Genomic DNA, 15564 nt, shown 5'->3' on the forward strand with positions numbered 1-15564 from the left:
GCCAAAATTTGAATAATGGCAGCCATTTTGAGAAAACGTCATTTTAACATACTTCCACTAATGGGATTTTCTGGGATTTTTAGTACAGTGTTTTGGGCATCAATATGAACATAAAAATATGAAAATAAATTCTGTTGCAATTAGTTTAAGGTGAAACCTTATTTTCCCTAGACTATATCTGTCATATCTGTGTGAATATATATCATCTGTCATTGGGCCAAATGTCAGAGATTGGCCCAGTGGTAGGCTACCGTATGATGTTGTCATACCCAGATCGACTATACTGACCTCCAGGTGAATATGAGCAAATCTAATAAAGTCATAGAGACTGATGATGTCATCTATATGTGACATCACTGATGACATCGACTGCTCCCTAATGACGTAGGCCTAGTAATGATGTTTTTTGTTCTCGCTTAAACCGAATGTTTTAAGGTCATTCAAGATTCTCTGGATCACATGTTGGCTTGGTTCGTGGCCTTAAAACTCGTTATATTTAGATTTATCGAAATGTCTATGAAGAAAATGGACGCGGAACTTACTTCCGGGGCAAATTACATCACGAAAAGTCACGTGCCTGTTGAGCTCTATAAGGTCAAGGACATTAGGTCACGTATTCCTCAGCTTCTATTAGAGCTTCCCTCAATTTTAAGCTCATTTGAGCCTCAGCCCATCAGCTTGGCTGATTTGTTAGAATTGAAACCATCATCAAGCCCTCTGGATGTTATCCCTCTATATTTAACATTTTACCAATTATTGGTCCTGTTTTACTGGCATAATGTGAACTCGTCACTGACATCAGGCTGTGCCCCCTCCTATGGTAAGCATGCTTCCATCCAGCCTATTTAAAACACACACACACACACACACACACACACACACACACACACACACACAACTCCTGGTCCAGGCTCTTGTCATCTCCCGCCTGGACTACTGCAATGTTCTTCTGGCTGGGCTACCTAGTAGGGTCATCTGTGGCACTTCCGTGACCGTGGAGAGCGAAGGTCCGTTTCTCAATGGATTTGTCATCTAGGAGGGTTAATAAACAAATTTAGCCGGGGTGTATTTTTTAAAAAGGCGGGGAAAATATTTGAGAGACCAAAATCCAAAATGTCTGCCGTGGAAATGAACTTTTTAATGGTTTGACCTACAATGATGCACAATACATGGTTTCAGAGCTTATTCTGGTCAAGGAATACATATTTGGTGTTTATATAATGATTTGACTTATTTTTGACCTTCAAATCCAAGATGGCTGCCAATTTTGAGCTCTAAAAGGCAGTTTTTTCAAAATCGTCATAGAGCCTTCATATTAGGCTTGAATAACAGGTCTTCTCATGATGAGTTGAATAATATACAGTATAAGTACACAGAAGTCATCTCTGAGGTCATTAAAGTAAATGTTTGTGTGTAAACAACAGTTGCTGATTTGCGGTTTCCCATTAAATAGGGTAGGCTACTGAGAATATGGTGTCCAGTTCATCCCATCACATTTTCATAATGAACCAAAAACAATTTTGCACTATAGCCTAACATAAAATAGTATTCTATATGCAAAGCTAGCAAGGTTAGTTGCTTGAGCTGAATTTAAAGGTCAACTCAAAACAAACAATGACATTAACTTTGAAATTAAAACTGAATCCTAGGCTACTAAATTTCATCAGCACACAGTAAAGGAAACTTGTCTTTGAACTCAGCTGACTGTCTAGTCCTAATCCCTGTTGTGCAATGTCCCTTTTCAGTGAAGTTTTAGTTTTTGTTAAGAGTATGGACTTTTAATCTTGACCTTGTTGGTAGGCAACGGCCCTTTTTCAGTCAAGCATTTTCAGATTAGCTCAGTCAGTCTGTGAAGCAGTCAGTGTCAGCACTTGCGCGAGCTCGCTTTTTCTCTAACTAATGTTAACATTACACACTTTAAGACACTTTGTTTGAGGATATTTCAATCATGAGTATGGCGTATGACTCCATGATGTGACGCTCCTCTTGCTTATGAGAGAGGGCGTCGGTGCTGTAAGAGATAGGACATCCCCCCTAAGGGGATCTGTTTCCAACGGAGTCATAACATTGGTGGTGATCTGGGGGAGGTGGTGGGATGAAGCTTCTTTGCTCTGGAGATGCTGGATGAATGCTGATGCTGACACAAGGTGAGTGATGACTGCACAAGTGTGATTTAAGCTGTGGTGATGGGGGCCTTATATAGTACCAGGAGAAGGGCATTTATGATGTCATAACTGACGTCATTTGGGCAACTGACGTCACTCTGCAAAGGTGACGTCATGGAGAAGGTGACGTCGGAGATGGTGACGTCATTTAGTGACGTCATTTGGGCTGAGGGTTATGACAGCATGGGGTGCTTTATTAATGCCTTATTTGGTCTTCCATGATTGAAATTCAGTCTATGACTACACAAAAGGAGGTACGGTGGTGTAGTGGTAAGCACTATCGCCTCACAGCTCGAAGGTCGTGGGTTCGATTCCCACCTGGGACGATGTGAACGCTGAAGGAATGCGTGTCCGTCCGCATGTCCTCGAGTGCCCGCCGCCCGGGTGGGGTCGTCAAAAGGGCCTTTCTGTGTGGAGTTTGCATGTTCTCCCCGTGCCTCCCGGGGGTTTCCTTCATATAGGAACCCCCTTCACCAAAAACATGCAATATCCTGGTTGCTAATGTGGTTCCTCCTCTGGTCGTTAAGGGCGCCTGTTCAGAGGGAGGGGAACTTGTTGGAATAGTGTGAACCTCCCACGTGCTATGTCCTACCGGTGAAGCTTCCTCTGTCAGGTGAAAAGAAGCGGCTGGCTAACTGCCCATGTCTCGGAGGAAGCATGGAGCCAGTTTCGGCTCTCCCCAGATCGGCAGAGGGTGGAGTAGCAACCAGGATAAAGAAATTACGTTTGCACTAATGGGGGATAAAAATGGGATAAAAAATCGGGGGGGAATATATATAAAAAGAAAACTTTGTTTGAGGTTATCAACGTTATTCACTAGTCTAAAGATAGTTCTACCATTAAGAACATATAAAACAAAAGCAAAAACAATTTTTATTTGCAGAAGTCATCATTGATATTTGGTGTTAGCTAACGTTAGGTAACGTTATTATTTTTAGCTAAAGTTAATGTTATCTGTCTCCACAATTCTGTCAACTGACATATGCATTTGCTTTTGAAAATAAACAGCGTATAACAGCAATATAATATAACAGTAATATAATAGCGAGTTGCTTTCCCTCCCAATGAAAGACAAAGCACACAATGTCCTATGAATGTGTCCTAAAATGTGACAAGCCTTGCAAGCCCACCAATACAATAAATCAAGGCAAATGGGACAGCTTACAATTAAAAGCCCAAGACTGGTCAGGACTTGATAAATGTGATGATGTTTACACCACCACCTCATGGGAAGATGGGGCAACCAATCGGTACATGCATTCGTCATGTTATATTTCTATTTAATCTTCAGTTATGCTTAAGCAAGCCAGGCTGTTTATTTTCAAAAGCAAATGCATATGTCAGTTGACAGAAGTGTGGAGACAGATAACATTAACTTTAGCTAAAAATAATAACGTTACCTAACGTTAGCTAACACCAAATATCAATGATGACTTCTGCAAATAAAAATTGTTTTTGCTTTTGTTTTATATGTTCTTGATGGTAGAACTATCTTTAGACTAGTGAATAACGTTGATATCCTCAAACAAAGTGTCTTAAAGTGTGTAATGTTAACATTAGTTAGAGAAAAAGCGAGCTCGCGCAAGTGCTGACACTGACTGCTTCACAGACTGACTGAGCTAATCTGAAAATGCTTGACTGAAAAAGGGCCGTTGCCTACCAACAAGGTCAAGATTAAAAGTCCATACTCTTAACAAAAACTAAAACTTCACTGAAAAGGGACATTGTACAACAGGGATTAGGACTAGACAGTCAGCTGAGTTCAAAGACAAGTTTCCTTTACTGTGTGCTGATGAAATTTAGTAGCCTAGGATTCAGTTTTAATTTCAAAGTTAATTTCATTGTTTGTTTTGAGTTGACCTTTAAATTCAGCTCAAGCAACTAACCTTGCTAGCTTTGCATACAGAATACTATTTTATGTTAGGCTATAGTGCAAAATTGTTTTTGGTTCATTATGAAAATGTGATGGGATGAACTGGACACCATATTCTCAGCCTACCCTATTTAATGGGAAACCGCAAATCAGCAACTGTTGTTTACACACAAACATTGACTTTATTGACCTCAGAGATGACTTCTGTGTACTTATACTGTATATTATTCAACTCATCATGAGAAGACCTGTCATTCAAGCCTAATATGAAGGCTCTATGACGATTTTGAAAAAACTGCCTCAAAATTGGCAGCCATCTTGGATTTGAAGGTCAAAAATAGGTCAAATCATTATATAAACACCAAATATGTATTCCTTGACCAGAATAAGCTCTGAAACCATGTATTGTGCATCATTGTAGGTCAAAGCATTAAAAAGTTCATTTCCACAGCAGCCATTTTGGATTTTGGTCTCTCAAATATTTTCCCCGCCTTTTTTAAAAATACACCCCGGCTAAATTTGTTTATTAACCCTCCTAGATGACAAATCCATTGAGAAACGGACCTTCGCTCTCCACGGTCACGGAAGTGCCACAGATGACCCTACTAACCTGCCTCTGCCATCAGACCATTACAGCTCATTTAGAATGCTGCAGCCCGTTTGGTGTTCAACCAACCCAAATTCTCTCATGTCACTCCTCTCTTCCGGTCCCTCCCTTCACTGGCTTCCCATCTCGGTACGCATCAAATTCAAGACACTGGTACTGGCCTACAGGGCAGTAGACCAGACTGCTCCTCTGTATCTGCAATAATGATGGTCAGGTTCCAAATGTCGCATCACTCCCTCCACTCCTCCACCCTTGCAGATCGCCTCGCCCCTCCATCTTTATGTGGGCTGAAAAGTCGCGCATCCCGATTGCGACTCTTCTCGTCCCTGGTGCCACAATGGTGGAACGCGGGCTCCCCCCTTCTGTCAGAATGACCTAATCACTGCCCATCTAAAAACACCTTTTCAGGCTACACCTGGGCCCTTCTTGAGCTAACATCTTTCTTCCTCCTCTTAAAAAATCCAACTAATGCTATTTATTCCTTCTTAAAACTACTTTCTACAAAGTAGGTGAGTGTGCCCAAACATTTGCCCAATTGCCCAAATGGTTCATCTGCCCATGATTCCATCAGCTTCTCATGGAATGGAAACTTCCACTGCTCCAGTAAATAGGACCAACCTTAAATACAGCTACTGCAGCTGGACTTCACTCGTTACTTAAAGTATTATAGCTGCTTCTCCGACCAGAACTTTACACCATTAGATTACACGAATTAACTACATCGTGCACCGCTTAGAGACTGTAACTCATATTTAATTTAATGCCTATTTAACTCGGACTGTAAATTCATGTAAATTCACTGCCTATTTAACATCTAACACCTATTTAACTCAGACTGTAAATTCATGTAAATCCAATGTAAATTCACATTTAATGCCTACTAAGCACTCCACTCGTGTATATATTGTATATATTGGACTGGACTTGCAACGTTGTGATTGTCTTTTAGTTATTTTTCCTATTTCTGTATCGTTGAATATTGACATGACCGCTATGCTGCATACTGACACTAATTCCTCGTATGTAATCTTGCATATTGTGGCCATAAAAGTGATTGTGATTCTGATACGACTTGGCCACAGGTCATCTAGTCCAGTGGTTCTCAAACCTTTTCACATGAAGGACCCCTAAACTGACAAAAATTAGACCACGGACCCCCATTTGATAGGATTTTGTCCCACAGTCCCCCATATGATAGTAAGATTGATGCTTTTAGATGTTTTATTAAAGAAAGTGTATAAAACCCATGACCAAAATAGTCATTGTGTTACTTATGAATGGAATTATAGCTCAAATAAATTACTCCCCTTTTGGCTGGGGACCCCATGGAACGCCCTCAAGGACCCCTGGGGGTCCCCGGACCCCCATTTTAGAACCACTGATCTAGTCCACTCAGCTCATACATAGAAGGCTTTGAGCCTGAAAGGATTCCTTTGCTGGTGGAGCAACCTGCCCCGAAGCCTAGGGAGACTGCCAACTGATACAGCCAATCTCTCCGACAAACACATGGCTGCCACCATCATGAAACAGCTGTCCGAAGGCCTGGAAAGTATCGACAGAAGCCATCTCCTGGGGAAGTTCAAGGTCTGGTCCTATACCAGTTCACACCTATACCAGGGTCTGATGTAGCCCCTGAAGCTGTGTAAGATCACCACATCCACAGTACTGAGGATGGACCCCAAAGCCAACCGTTACATCCGTAAATGGCTGGGTCTACCTCGGGGTCCTTTCCAGCATAGACCTGTTCAGAAGGAACACACTGCAGCTGCCCCTGAAGTCAATCACCCTGGGCTACAGACAGGAGAGAAGGCGAGGCTCGTGTTAGAGCTGAGAGCCTCGTCAGATCCATCTGGACAGAACACGAAGGGCCCTCGTCCCAACAGCACGCAAGTGGAGGGCAGAGCAAGCAGTGGACCGGGCCATCAGTAGGCTGAGGCACAGAGAGATCGTTGGCAGGACACAGTCAGGGAGGGCTGGCCTGGGGTGAGGAACAGCTCCCAAGATGTGGTGCAAAGCCACAAGGAAGGAGAGCAAAGAGCTGGTTATCTCAGAGGTCGTCATGATCAGAGGAGGAGGCGAGGAGCAATATAAAATCAGAGCACTCAGCCAGCGGCAGCAAGGAAGCTGGACTAGGAGGGACTGGTGAACAGGACCATCAGTTGGACTGACATGTGGAAGGTCCCTCAAGCCAGACTGAGCTTCTTCATTAGGTCCACTTATGACACTCTCCCAAGCCCCAGGCAGCAACCTCCGTATGTGCTATGGCTCAGATGAAAACTGCCAGCTCTGCAATGCCCCGAAACCCAAGTCTGCAGCACATCCTGTCCAGTTGCAAAGCAGCACTTTCTCAGGGTCGATACAGGCGGCGCCACGACCGAGTCCTGCGGAAGATGGCTGGAAGTGCTTGAGGCACACAGGCTGGAAGCGGCCAAAGACACTCCATCAACAGCACAGCAGCTAATACACTTTGTAGGGCAAGGAGGCGGGGCACAGAACATCACCCGGAGGGAGAGATTAGGTGGCAACATCCACCCAGCGCTTCTGGAGGAGCGTGGGAGTGACCGGACCCAAGCTAAAGGAGGCATTCAAGAATGTGGCCGAGGGGGCAGAACAGGGGAGCTTCTGGCTTTTGGCTAAGAAGGAAGGACAAGGCGTGGAGAAGGCAAGTGTCCTAGGGTCAGCTGCAGGGGGCGGTAGGGAGACGTCCCTGCCGTTGCTCCACCACCGTGAGATGCTGTGGGGGTGCTTAGGGTGCTGCAGCACCCTCTGCTGTTTTGTATTGGAATTGCAATGTCAATACAAAAAGAAAAGATTAAAATGTGCAAAGCAAAGAGGGTGGAGATGTTATTTTTGATGTTTGGTTTAGAATAATAAGATAATAAAATATAATAATAACTTCAGTGTTTCTGCCTGTGTTGCTGTCTGTTGTAGTGTAAAACGACCTAAAGGCAGAGCAGGTGGTGACATGAAAGTGAGTGAGGAAAGGAGAAAATACTGAATAATGACATCACAACAATATAATCTAATGTAATGTAATTTAAAATGAGTCATTCCTCTAAATATGGCTAAAACACATCCAAAAAACATCCCTGCCTGCAGCTGCCCCGATGGCACCGTCGGAGATGCGAGCAATCCCCAGCAGGTGGCCTCTTGCCTGTGCTTTCCTCTGGCTCAGAAAAGCTAACGCTAATGTTATGCTAGCAACTTTCAAAGGCAATAACATTTTGTACTTAAACAAAAGTAGAGCATGCACATACTCAGCGTTGCAGGTGCAGATGATCAGTAGCAAATAAAAAATAGAGTCCACACACTGCGTAGACTTCACTCCTAGTTTATTTGGAATGCTCAATAAACCGGGAGTGAAGTCTATGCAGTGTGCGGACTCTAACATTGTACGGCTGACAAACAGTTAATATTTTGCCGTATGTTGTTTAACAAGACAAGCTAGCTAAGAAATGCGCGCGCACACACAGTCACTCACAAAAAAGAGTCTGTTTCTATTCAGGTCTTTATTAAGAGCTAAGAGAACACATTCAGAAAGTTGCTGTGCAGATGAGAGCAGGAGGCAGACATTTTGGTAACCATATATTAATTAACTCATTAACTGGCTCCTGATAGGTCACTGTTTGTGTGTGTGTGTGTGTGTGTGTGTGTGTGTGTGTGTGTGTGTGTGTGTGTGTGTGTGTGTGTGTGTGTGTGTGTGTGTGTGCTTCTGAGGTACCAGCTTAAAGGCCCATTCACACGGATGACTATAAAGACTAGAATTTGGCGTTCATTTCTAGGGTGGAGACTCTAGAGATGACGCGCCATGGGCACACTTTTTTGGGGTGTGTGACCAAACTCATGCTGAAATTCGGCATCGCACTCGGTCTGGTTACCGGCAACGCACTCCCCAAGTTTGAAGTTGATCGGATGAACAGTTCTCGTCGATTTGTTTTGCCAGTAGGTGGCGCTATGACTATATGGATGTCCGAAATTGGGCACCGCACTCACATGGTCTCCAGTCTCCACCCCAGAAATTTTGCGCACAACATTTCTGGTATCTATATCCACAATGATAACTATAATGACATTCTTGATTCCATTTCAGAGCAATTTTTTAAATAGTAGTAGTTATCTTTATAGTTATCGTTCTAAGTGTGAATGGCCCGTTATTTCTCAAAGGGTGTTGAACTGTCAAATCTGACACATCTCTTTTCATTTAAATCAGTCAGAAAAATGTCTTCTGCTCGTTTCAAATATAAATTAATAGTGCTACACTGTTCACTACTGACACTGTTCACTACTGACACTGTTCACTACTGTCAGCTTCATCAACACTGACAGAACAGACAGACACGTAGAAAATACATTCTGGACAGGAGAGCAGGATGGACCTCTAGCCTTTCTGAGTTAAGTGGATGAAATCAAAGTACTTCATTAATCGCACGTCTTAAATATTTCATCACAATATAAGCGCTACAGTTCTAACCGTCAGGACGGTTTAGAGCAGCGGTTCCCAATTGGGGTCCGGGGACCGTCAGTGGTCCTTGAGGGGGTTCCAATGACCCATGGCGGCTATCTACACAGAGATAACAGAGAAACTATGATCAGAACAGTCATTCTTCTACATTCTAACTGTGAGCCCTTCTAGGAAATGAAATAATGTTGAAGTGTAACAATTCATCAGTTGGCTGTGGACCCCCCCTGAAGGACCCCTGGTGGTCTCCGGACACCACGTTGAGACGCACTGGTTTAGCAAGTCAGTAAGTCTACAACAGGCAGCAGCAAGCAGTCTGAAGGGAGAAACAGTCAGCAGTCAGTTTAGCAGACTGCTGCTCTAAGTGCCTCTTCTACCGCCCGGTCCGAACCTGTCTGATCCGGTCTCACCCGGCTGACCAGGTCTCACCCGGGCTGACCCGGTCTCACCCGGGCTGACCCGGTCTCACCAGGTCTCACCCGGGCTGACCCGGTCTCACCCGGGCTGACCAGGTCTCACCCGGGCTGACCCGGTCTCACCCGGGCTGACCAGGTCTCACCCGGGCTGACCCGGTCTCACCCGGGCTGACCAGGTCTCACCCGGGCTGACCCGGTCTCACCCGGGCTGACCAGTTCTCACCCGGGCTGACCCGGTCTCACCTGGGCTGACCAGTTCTCACCCGGGCTGACCCGGTCTCACCCGGGCTGACCAGGTCTCACCCGGGCTGACCAGCCCGTTCTCACTTCCTGGTCAAATACTGACGTAAAAAAAAGAAGGGAAAAAGCACCGCTGGCTGTGGTTAGTGCTCGGATGGGAGACCACCTGGTGCTGGAAGTGATGTTGGAGGAACTGTAGGAGGTGCTCTTCCCTCTGGTCTCATGAAGAATCTCCCCAATGGCCTCGGGCAGAGACGTCCATCCTTCAGATGAGACGTTAAACTGAGGTCCTGACTCTCTGCGGTCACTAAAGATCCCATCGGCACTCTTCACAAGAGTAGGGGTGTAACCCCGGTGCCCTGGGGGGTGTAGACCCGGTGCCCTGGGGGGTGTAGCCCCGGTGCCCTGGGGGGTGTAGCCCCGGTGCCCTGGGGGGTGTAAGCCCGGTGGTCTGGGGGGTGTAAGCCCGGTGGCCTGGGAGTGTAACCCTGGTGCCCTGGGGGGTGTAGCCCCGGTGCCCTGGGGAGTGTAACCCTGGTGCCCTGGTGCCCTGGGGAGTGTAACCCTGGTGCCCTGGGGAGTGTAACCCTGGTGCCCTGGGGGGTGTAAGCCCGGTGGCCTGGGAGGGTGTAACCCCGGTGCCTTGGGGGGGTGATAGCTGATGTGTGCTGAGCATTCTGGCGCAAACTGGACACTGTGTATCACCAAGGTGGGTGTTACACATCAGTGGTAGATGAGTTGAGTCCGCCCCTATACACACACACACACACGATATGTGAAGTGCTATACAAAACAAATTAATTATTATCATTAAAAAAATGACGTCCGATGGCGTCGAAAAATGAGGAAATCCACGCGTTAAAAATTGACACCAAGGATGGTCCTGACCAAACGTCAGGATTTGAGGAGTTGGGAGTGAGAACGGGTTGGTCTGTACCAGTCTGTCCCGGTGTGTGGGCTCCATGGTCCGGTTCTCCCAGGTTCCTCAGAGTTCTCCGACCGGGAAGAGGTGAGGGCAGTCCCAGAGAGACCGTAGGGCCTGAAGTACAGTCGGTCCATATTTACACAACCTCTGTCCACCGTCCAAACGACCACACCTGAAATATACATCCGCTCGCCACCGGGGGGACACACGTTTAGGAGGAGGAGGTGAGGTTCCCTGAGGAGGTGACGGCCGTCTCTCTGGGCGAGTACTGCCCCCCCGCCGCCTCCTCCTTGTTGGGATGGGAGGAGTTGTCGGACTTGCTCCGGCTGAACTCTGCGCCCATGACGGGCCCGCTGGAGAACTTGTGTTTGGGCCGGACGCAGGCGGTGCAGCACAGCAGCGTCTTGATGAAGGCGCGGCGCATCTCGTTGCTGGTCAGCGTGTAGATCAGAGGGTTCATGGCGGAGTTGAGGACGGCGAGGGCGAGGAACCACTCGGCCTTGTAGAGCACCGGACACGCCCGCGTCTCGCACGCCACGTCCAGCAGCAGCAGCACGAAGAGCGGCGCCCAGCAGGCGATGAAGCAGCTCAGCACGATGATCACTGTCTTCAGCAGAGCCATGGATTTCTCCGAGCTCTTGCTGGTTGCGCCGGCGCCGCTGCGGCTGTTGGACACCTGGAATTTTAAATTGCAGTTGTTGACTATATTTTACATTAAAGATCCTGGCAAGCAGAATGCACCAAAACCTTCCAACTATGCAATTAAGGGTCTTATGTGACTAACCGTAAGCATCAAAAGGTTGTAGACATTAGTTTCAACGAAAATCCTAAATATTGCCATTTCCCTGTTTTTACTGTTTGGTGGTACTTAGGGCTCATTATAGTACTTTGGGGGTAGGGGACGGGGGGCACATAGCAATTATGCTTAGGGCACCCAAATGGCCAGCAGCGCTGCTGCATAGATGAATAGCATTGAGAGCATAGAGATTGCTGCTCCTCGTTTTATATACTTGGCGACATTCAATTCAGTTCAAATTCGACTGGGTGGTTAATAACACATTTTCCGGTGGTGTGACAAACTCAAAACACATATTTACTGTGTGTTTAGTTCCCAGGGACTTTCAAGGGCCACTTTTGCCGATTTTCAACCAGCTTTCCAACTCGAAATATTGCACACTCGTTTCTAGCTCCGCGCGCTCATTCGTAGCTTTACGCGCTTTCGTGCGCTCATTCCTGGCATTCGCGATTGAGAATGTGTGTGAAAACAAAACAAAGAAACAATCACCTTGCGGCACAGCAGCTTGCGGCTGCGCGCACGCACCAGGGCGTGGATGCGCGCGTACAGGACCACGATGGCGAGCAGGATCACGCAGAACACCGTGGTGCAGAACAGGATGTAGGTCTTGTGGTAGAGCGGCAGCACGGTGGAGCACGTGGTCATGGCGTCGATGCAGTTCCAGCCGATCACGGGCAGGCCGCCCAGCACGCCGGCGATGGCCCACACCGTGCTGATGAGCAGGAAGACGCGGCACGTGTTGCCGCTGTGCCGCAGCTTCATCTGCAGCATGGTCAGGTGACGCTCGATGGCGATGGCGAGCAGCGAGAAGACGGACGCCGCCAGCGCCACGAACATGCTGCCCTCCCTGAAGACAAGACCGGGGCAATGTTAGTTCTATAGCATGTCAGAGAAAACAACCTACTTTAGCATCAGGGTCTCCGATTCAGCTACAACCAAAACAAAAATCACAATCATTCTTCTTGCTTTAAAGCCCCAATCAGTAAGATTTTTGACATTTTTTAGGACATGGACATGGTAGATTGACTTGTAATAGGGAGACTCTCGAGTTTATTTATCCCACACCGCCCTCCATTGGCCAGCCCTGGGACTAAGCAAGTTGTCTGCCACGTCCCGTGGCAATAAAAAATAAAAAAGAAAAGGATGCGCGCATGCGCTGTACAGCGGAAGCGCTGTCTGCATGAAAACAAGGAAGTAACTCGATTCGGATTTCCTACGAAAATGATGTTTCACGGAACTATGGATTATTATTTCATCACGTGGTGAGTACCCGATGTCACAACATGTACATAGAGCTTTCTGGCGCTGTGTTTTGTTGACTTTGAACGGCGATATCGTTATCGATACTAATGCACGCAGAGGGCGCAGTTTCTCCAATAGCAAAACTTGGAAAATTTACTGAATGGGGCTTTAAAAATGAAACCTATTTTGATGAGATCACGAATCCTTCAATTCTCACTACAGGCCGGACCTACCTGAAGAACCACTGTGTGGGGGACAGGCTGTAGGTGTTGACCTACCTGAAGAACCACTGTGTGGGGGACAGGCTGTAGGTGTTGACCTACCTGAAGAACCACTGTGTGGGGGACAGGCTGTAGGTGTTGACCTACCTGAAGAACCACTGTGTGGGGGACAGGCTGTAGGTGTTGACCTACCTGAAGAACCACTGTGTGGGGGACAGGCGGTAGGTGTTGGCCCCAGACAGCAGGATGTTGGCGGTGTAGACCACGCCTGCCAGCAGGTCGGACAGAGCCAGGTTCCCGATGAAGAAGTACATGGGCTTATGGAACTTCTTTGTCCTCCAGATGGTGAGGAGAACGAGCACGTTCTCCAGGATGATGAAGCAGCACACCAGGATGAAGACCAGCGAGTCGGCCCTCAGCCCGGCCGCGTCGCGCTCCGTCTTCACAATCACAATCAGAATCACAATCAGCTTCATTGCTTAAGTATGAATAAATACAAGGAATTTGACTCCAGTTTGCATTGCTCTCAATGTACTCGCACACAGAAAAAGGGGTAGCACTTTACATTGCAGCTCAGTAACAACATGGTAATAGGGGGTAATAGTGTGTCATATCGTGTAATTACAAAAGTAATTACCACGTAATAGCAGTGGTAGTTTCTGTGTAATAACCATGAATTAGGGCTGCAAAATGCTAAACTCCTTTTTCCATTTAATTTTATGGTAATATTAATGTAATTTCACATAACATTTATTTATTTATTTTTGGCCCACCGCCATTCATCCAGATTAATTTTGGCCCTTCATAGGAAAGAATTGGCCAACTAGCAAAAAGATATATATATATATTTCAAAGTTGAATCTGTCATCTGGGCAGCAAATGACAGATTCAACTTTGAAAAGGACATTTAGTGTGCTGGCTGGTTCTCTTTTCTTACCAGTGTGTTTTTGCACCTGAGTTTTTATCGTTCCCTTGAGTACATGTGCTCGCTACCGGTGAGTTTTGACACCTCTGGTATATACCTTGCGGAACTTGCCCGTGTAGTTGTAGTGCTTGGCGATCAGGTCGGAGTACGCCAGGTCGGCCAGGTCGGCCATGCTGCCTGCCTGCCGTCTGACGGGGGGACACAGGAGGGCGCTGTGGGGCTTCAGTCAGCCATGCTGCCTGCCTGCGTTCTGACGGGTGGGGGGGCACAGGGGGGCGCTGTGGGGCTTCACATCACGTTCAGATCCTCCTGAGGGGCAGAGACTGTCCCACTGCTGCTGCCCATCCTGAGAGAGGGAGAGGGAGAGAGAGAGAGAGAGAGAGAGAGTGTGTGTGTGTGTGTGTGTGTGTGTGTGTGTGTGTGTGTGTGTGTGTGTGTGTGTGTGTGTGTGTGTGTGTGTGTGTGTGTGTGTGTGTGTGTGTGTGAGAGAGAGAGAAAGGGAGAGACAGAGGGAGGGAAAGAGTGGACAAAACATTCAGCTCACAGCCACTAACATGCTTCAGTTCGGTAGAAGGTTTCTGTAATGTTAACATGAGGTCCACACAGACTACATCTGAAAATGTTACTATTGTTACTTGTAGACATGATTTTGTCCAGAATTCCACAAACTATCGGTATTCTATAGTGGAGAGATAGCGTTAGGTTAGGTTAACAGAAAAAGTATGATCAAAAACAGTCATTCTTCTACAGTACATTCTCTAATTGTATTAACTTCTTGTAAATTAACAACAATTCATCTGGTTTGGGGGCCCTGGGAAACCCCCTCAAGGACCCCTGGTGGTCCGGCGGAACACACTTTGAGAACCGCTGACTGCACTAAAGAGGCGGGGAACACTTCAGTAGAACGTTTTCTGTTGAATGGATGATAAAAGGACAGACGTTTTGGTAACACTTTAGATCAGGGAACATAATTAACTCTTAATTGGTTTCCCCTCATTAATGTGATACAGCACTTTATAAAGCGCATAATGAGCAAAGCAGACAGAGAGCCCAGTGCATGTACCAACAACATCTTTACTGACTCTGGAGCTAAGTTAGGGCGACTGAGGAAAAAGCCATAGTGGGCTATATAAGGTGCACATAAGTGGTTTGTAATGATTAAATCCCATGGCACACCGATCAAACAGTTGTGATAATGTCTCATTTGTGTGCCATGGGCTAAACACAGACAAACAAGGGCTGAACATGTGAATCTGACCAAACATCTCCAAACAAGGACAGACAGCCATGGCACACCAAATAGCTGTGTTTGTTATAGAATGCTTGATTGGTGCCACGGGCTTAATAATGAACCAAAACTGTTTTCGTTTATTAGGCTATTTTTCTTTTTTTTTTAATTGCCTACATAGTGCATTTAAATAAGCGTTAATAGCTATGCGTTTTCTATCATGAAAAAAGTTTGAATTAAAAAACACAAGTAGGCTATAGGCAGCTGCAAGTGAAGAAAGTGAAGAAACATAGGCCTAGATAATATAGCGACAGAATATCAACAAATATAATACACATCTGTGAAAAGATTGTAAAGGAAGTATCACCTCTCTTTTCCAACGTCTTCAGTAAAACGCGTCTAATTCCCTCGGATTGTGTTGAACCCTTCCCTATACCTCTGCTGAGAACAGCACGTTTCTCCAAACG

General features: G+C 46.4%; 1 protein-coding gene across 1 annotated transcript; it reads right to left on the reverse strand.

Annotated features, from left to right (window-relative positions):
• Positions 1–8179: 8179 nt before the first annotated feature.
• Positions 8180–14071, reverse strand: s1pr1 (sphingosine-1-phosphate receptor 1). The gene is made up of 4 exons (XM_083647545.1): positions 13967–14071; positions 13137–13384; positions 11971–12328; positions 8180–11361 (listed from the first exon to the last, which is right to left on the reverse strand). Exons 1-4 carry the CDS (start codon positions 14039–14041, stop codon positions 10897–10899), a joined length of 1146 nt encoding a protein of 381 aa, XP_083503671.1. The 5' UTR covers positions 14042–14071; the 3' UTR covers positions 8180–10896.
• Positions 14072–15564: the final 1493 nt, after the last annotated feature.

This window comes from Poromitra crassiceps (genome assembly GCF_964638095.1).
Source record: "Poromitra crassiceps genome assembly, chromosome: 12".
In the NCBI taxonomy this organism is placed as follows: Eukaryota; Metazoa; Chordata; class Actinopteri; order Beryciformes; family Melamphaidae; genus Poromitra; species Poromitra crassiceps.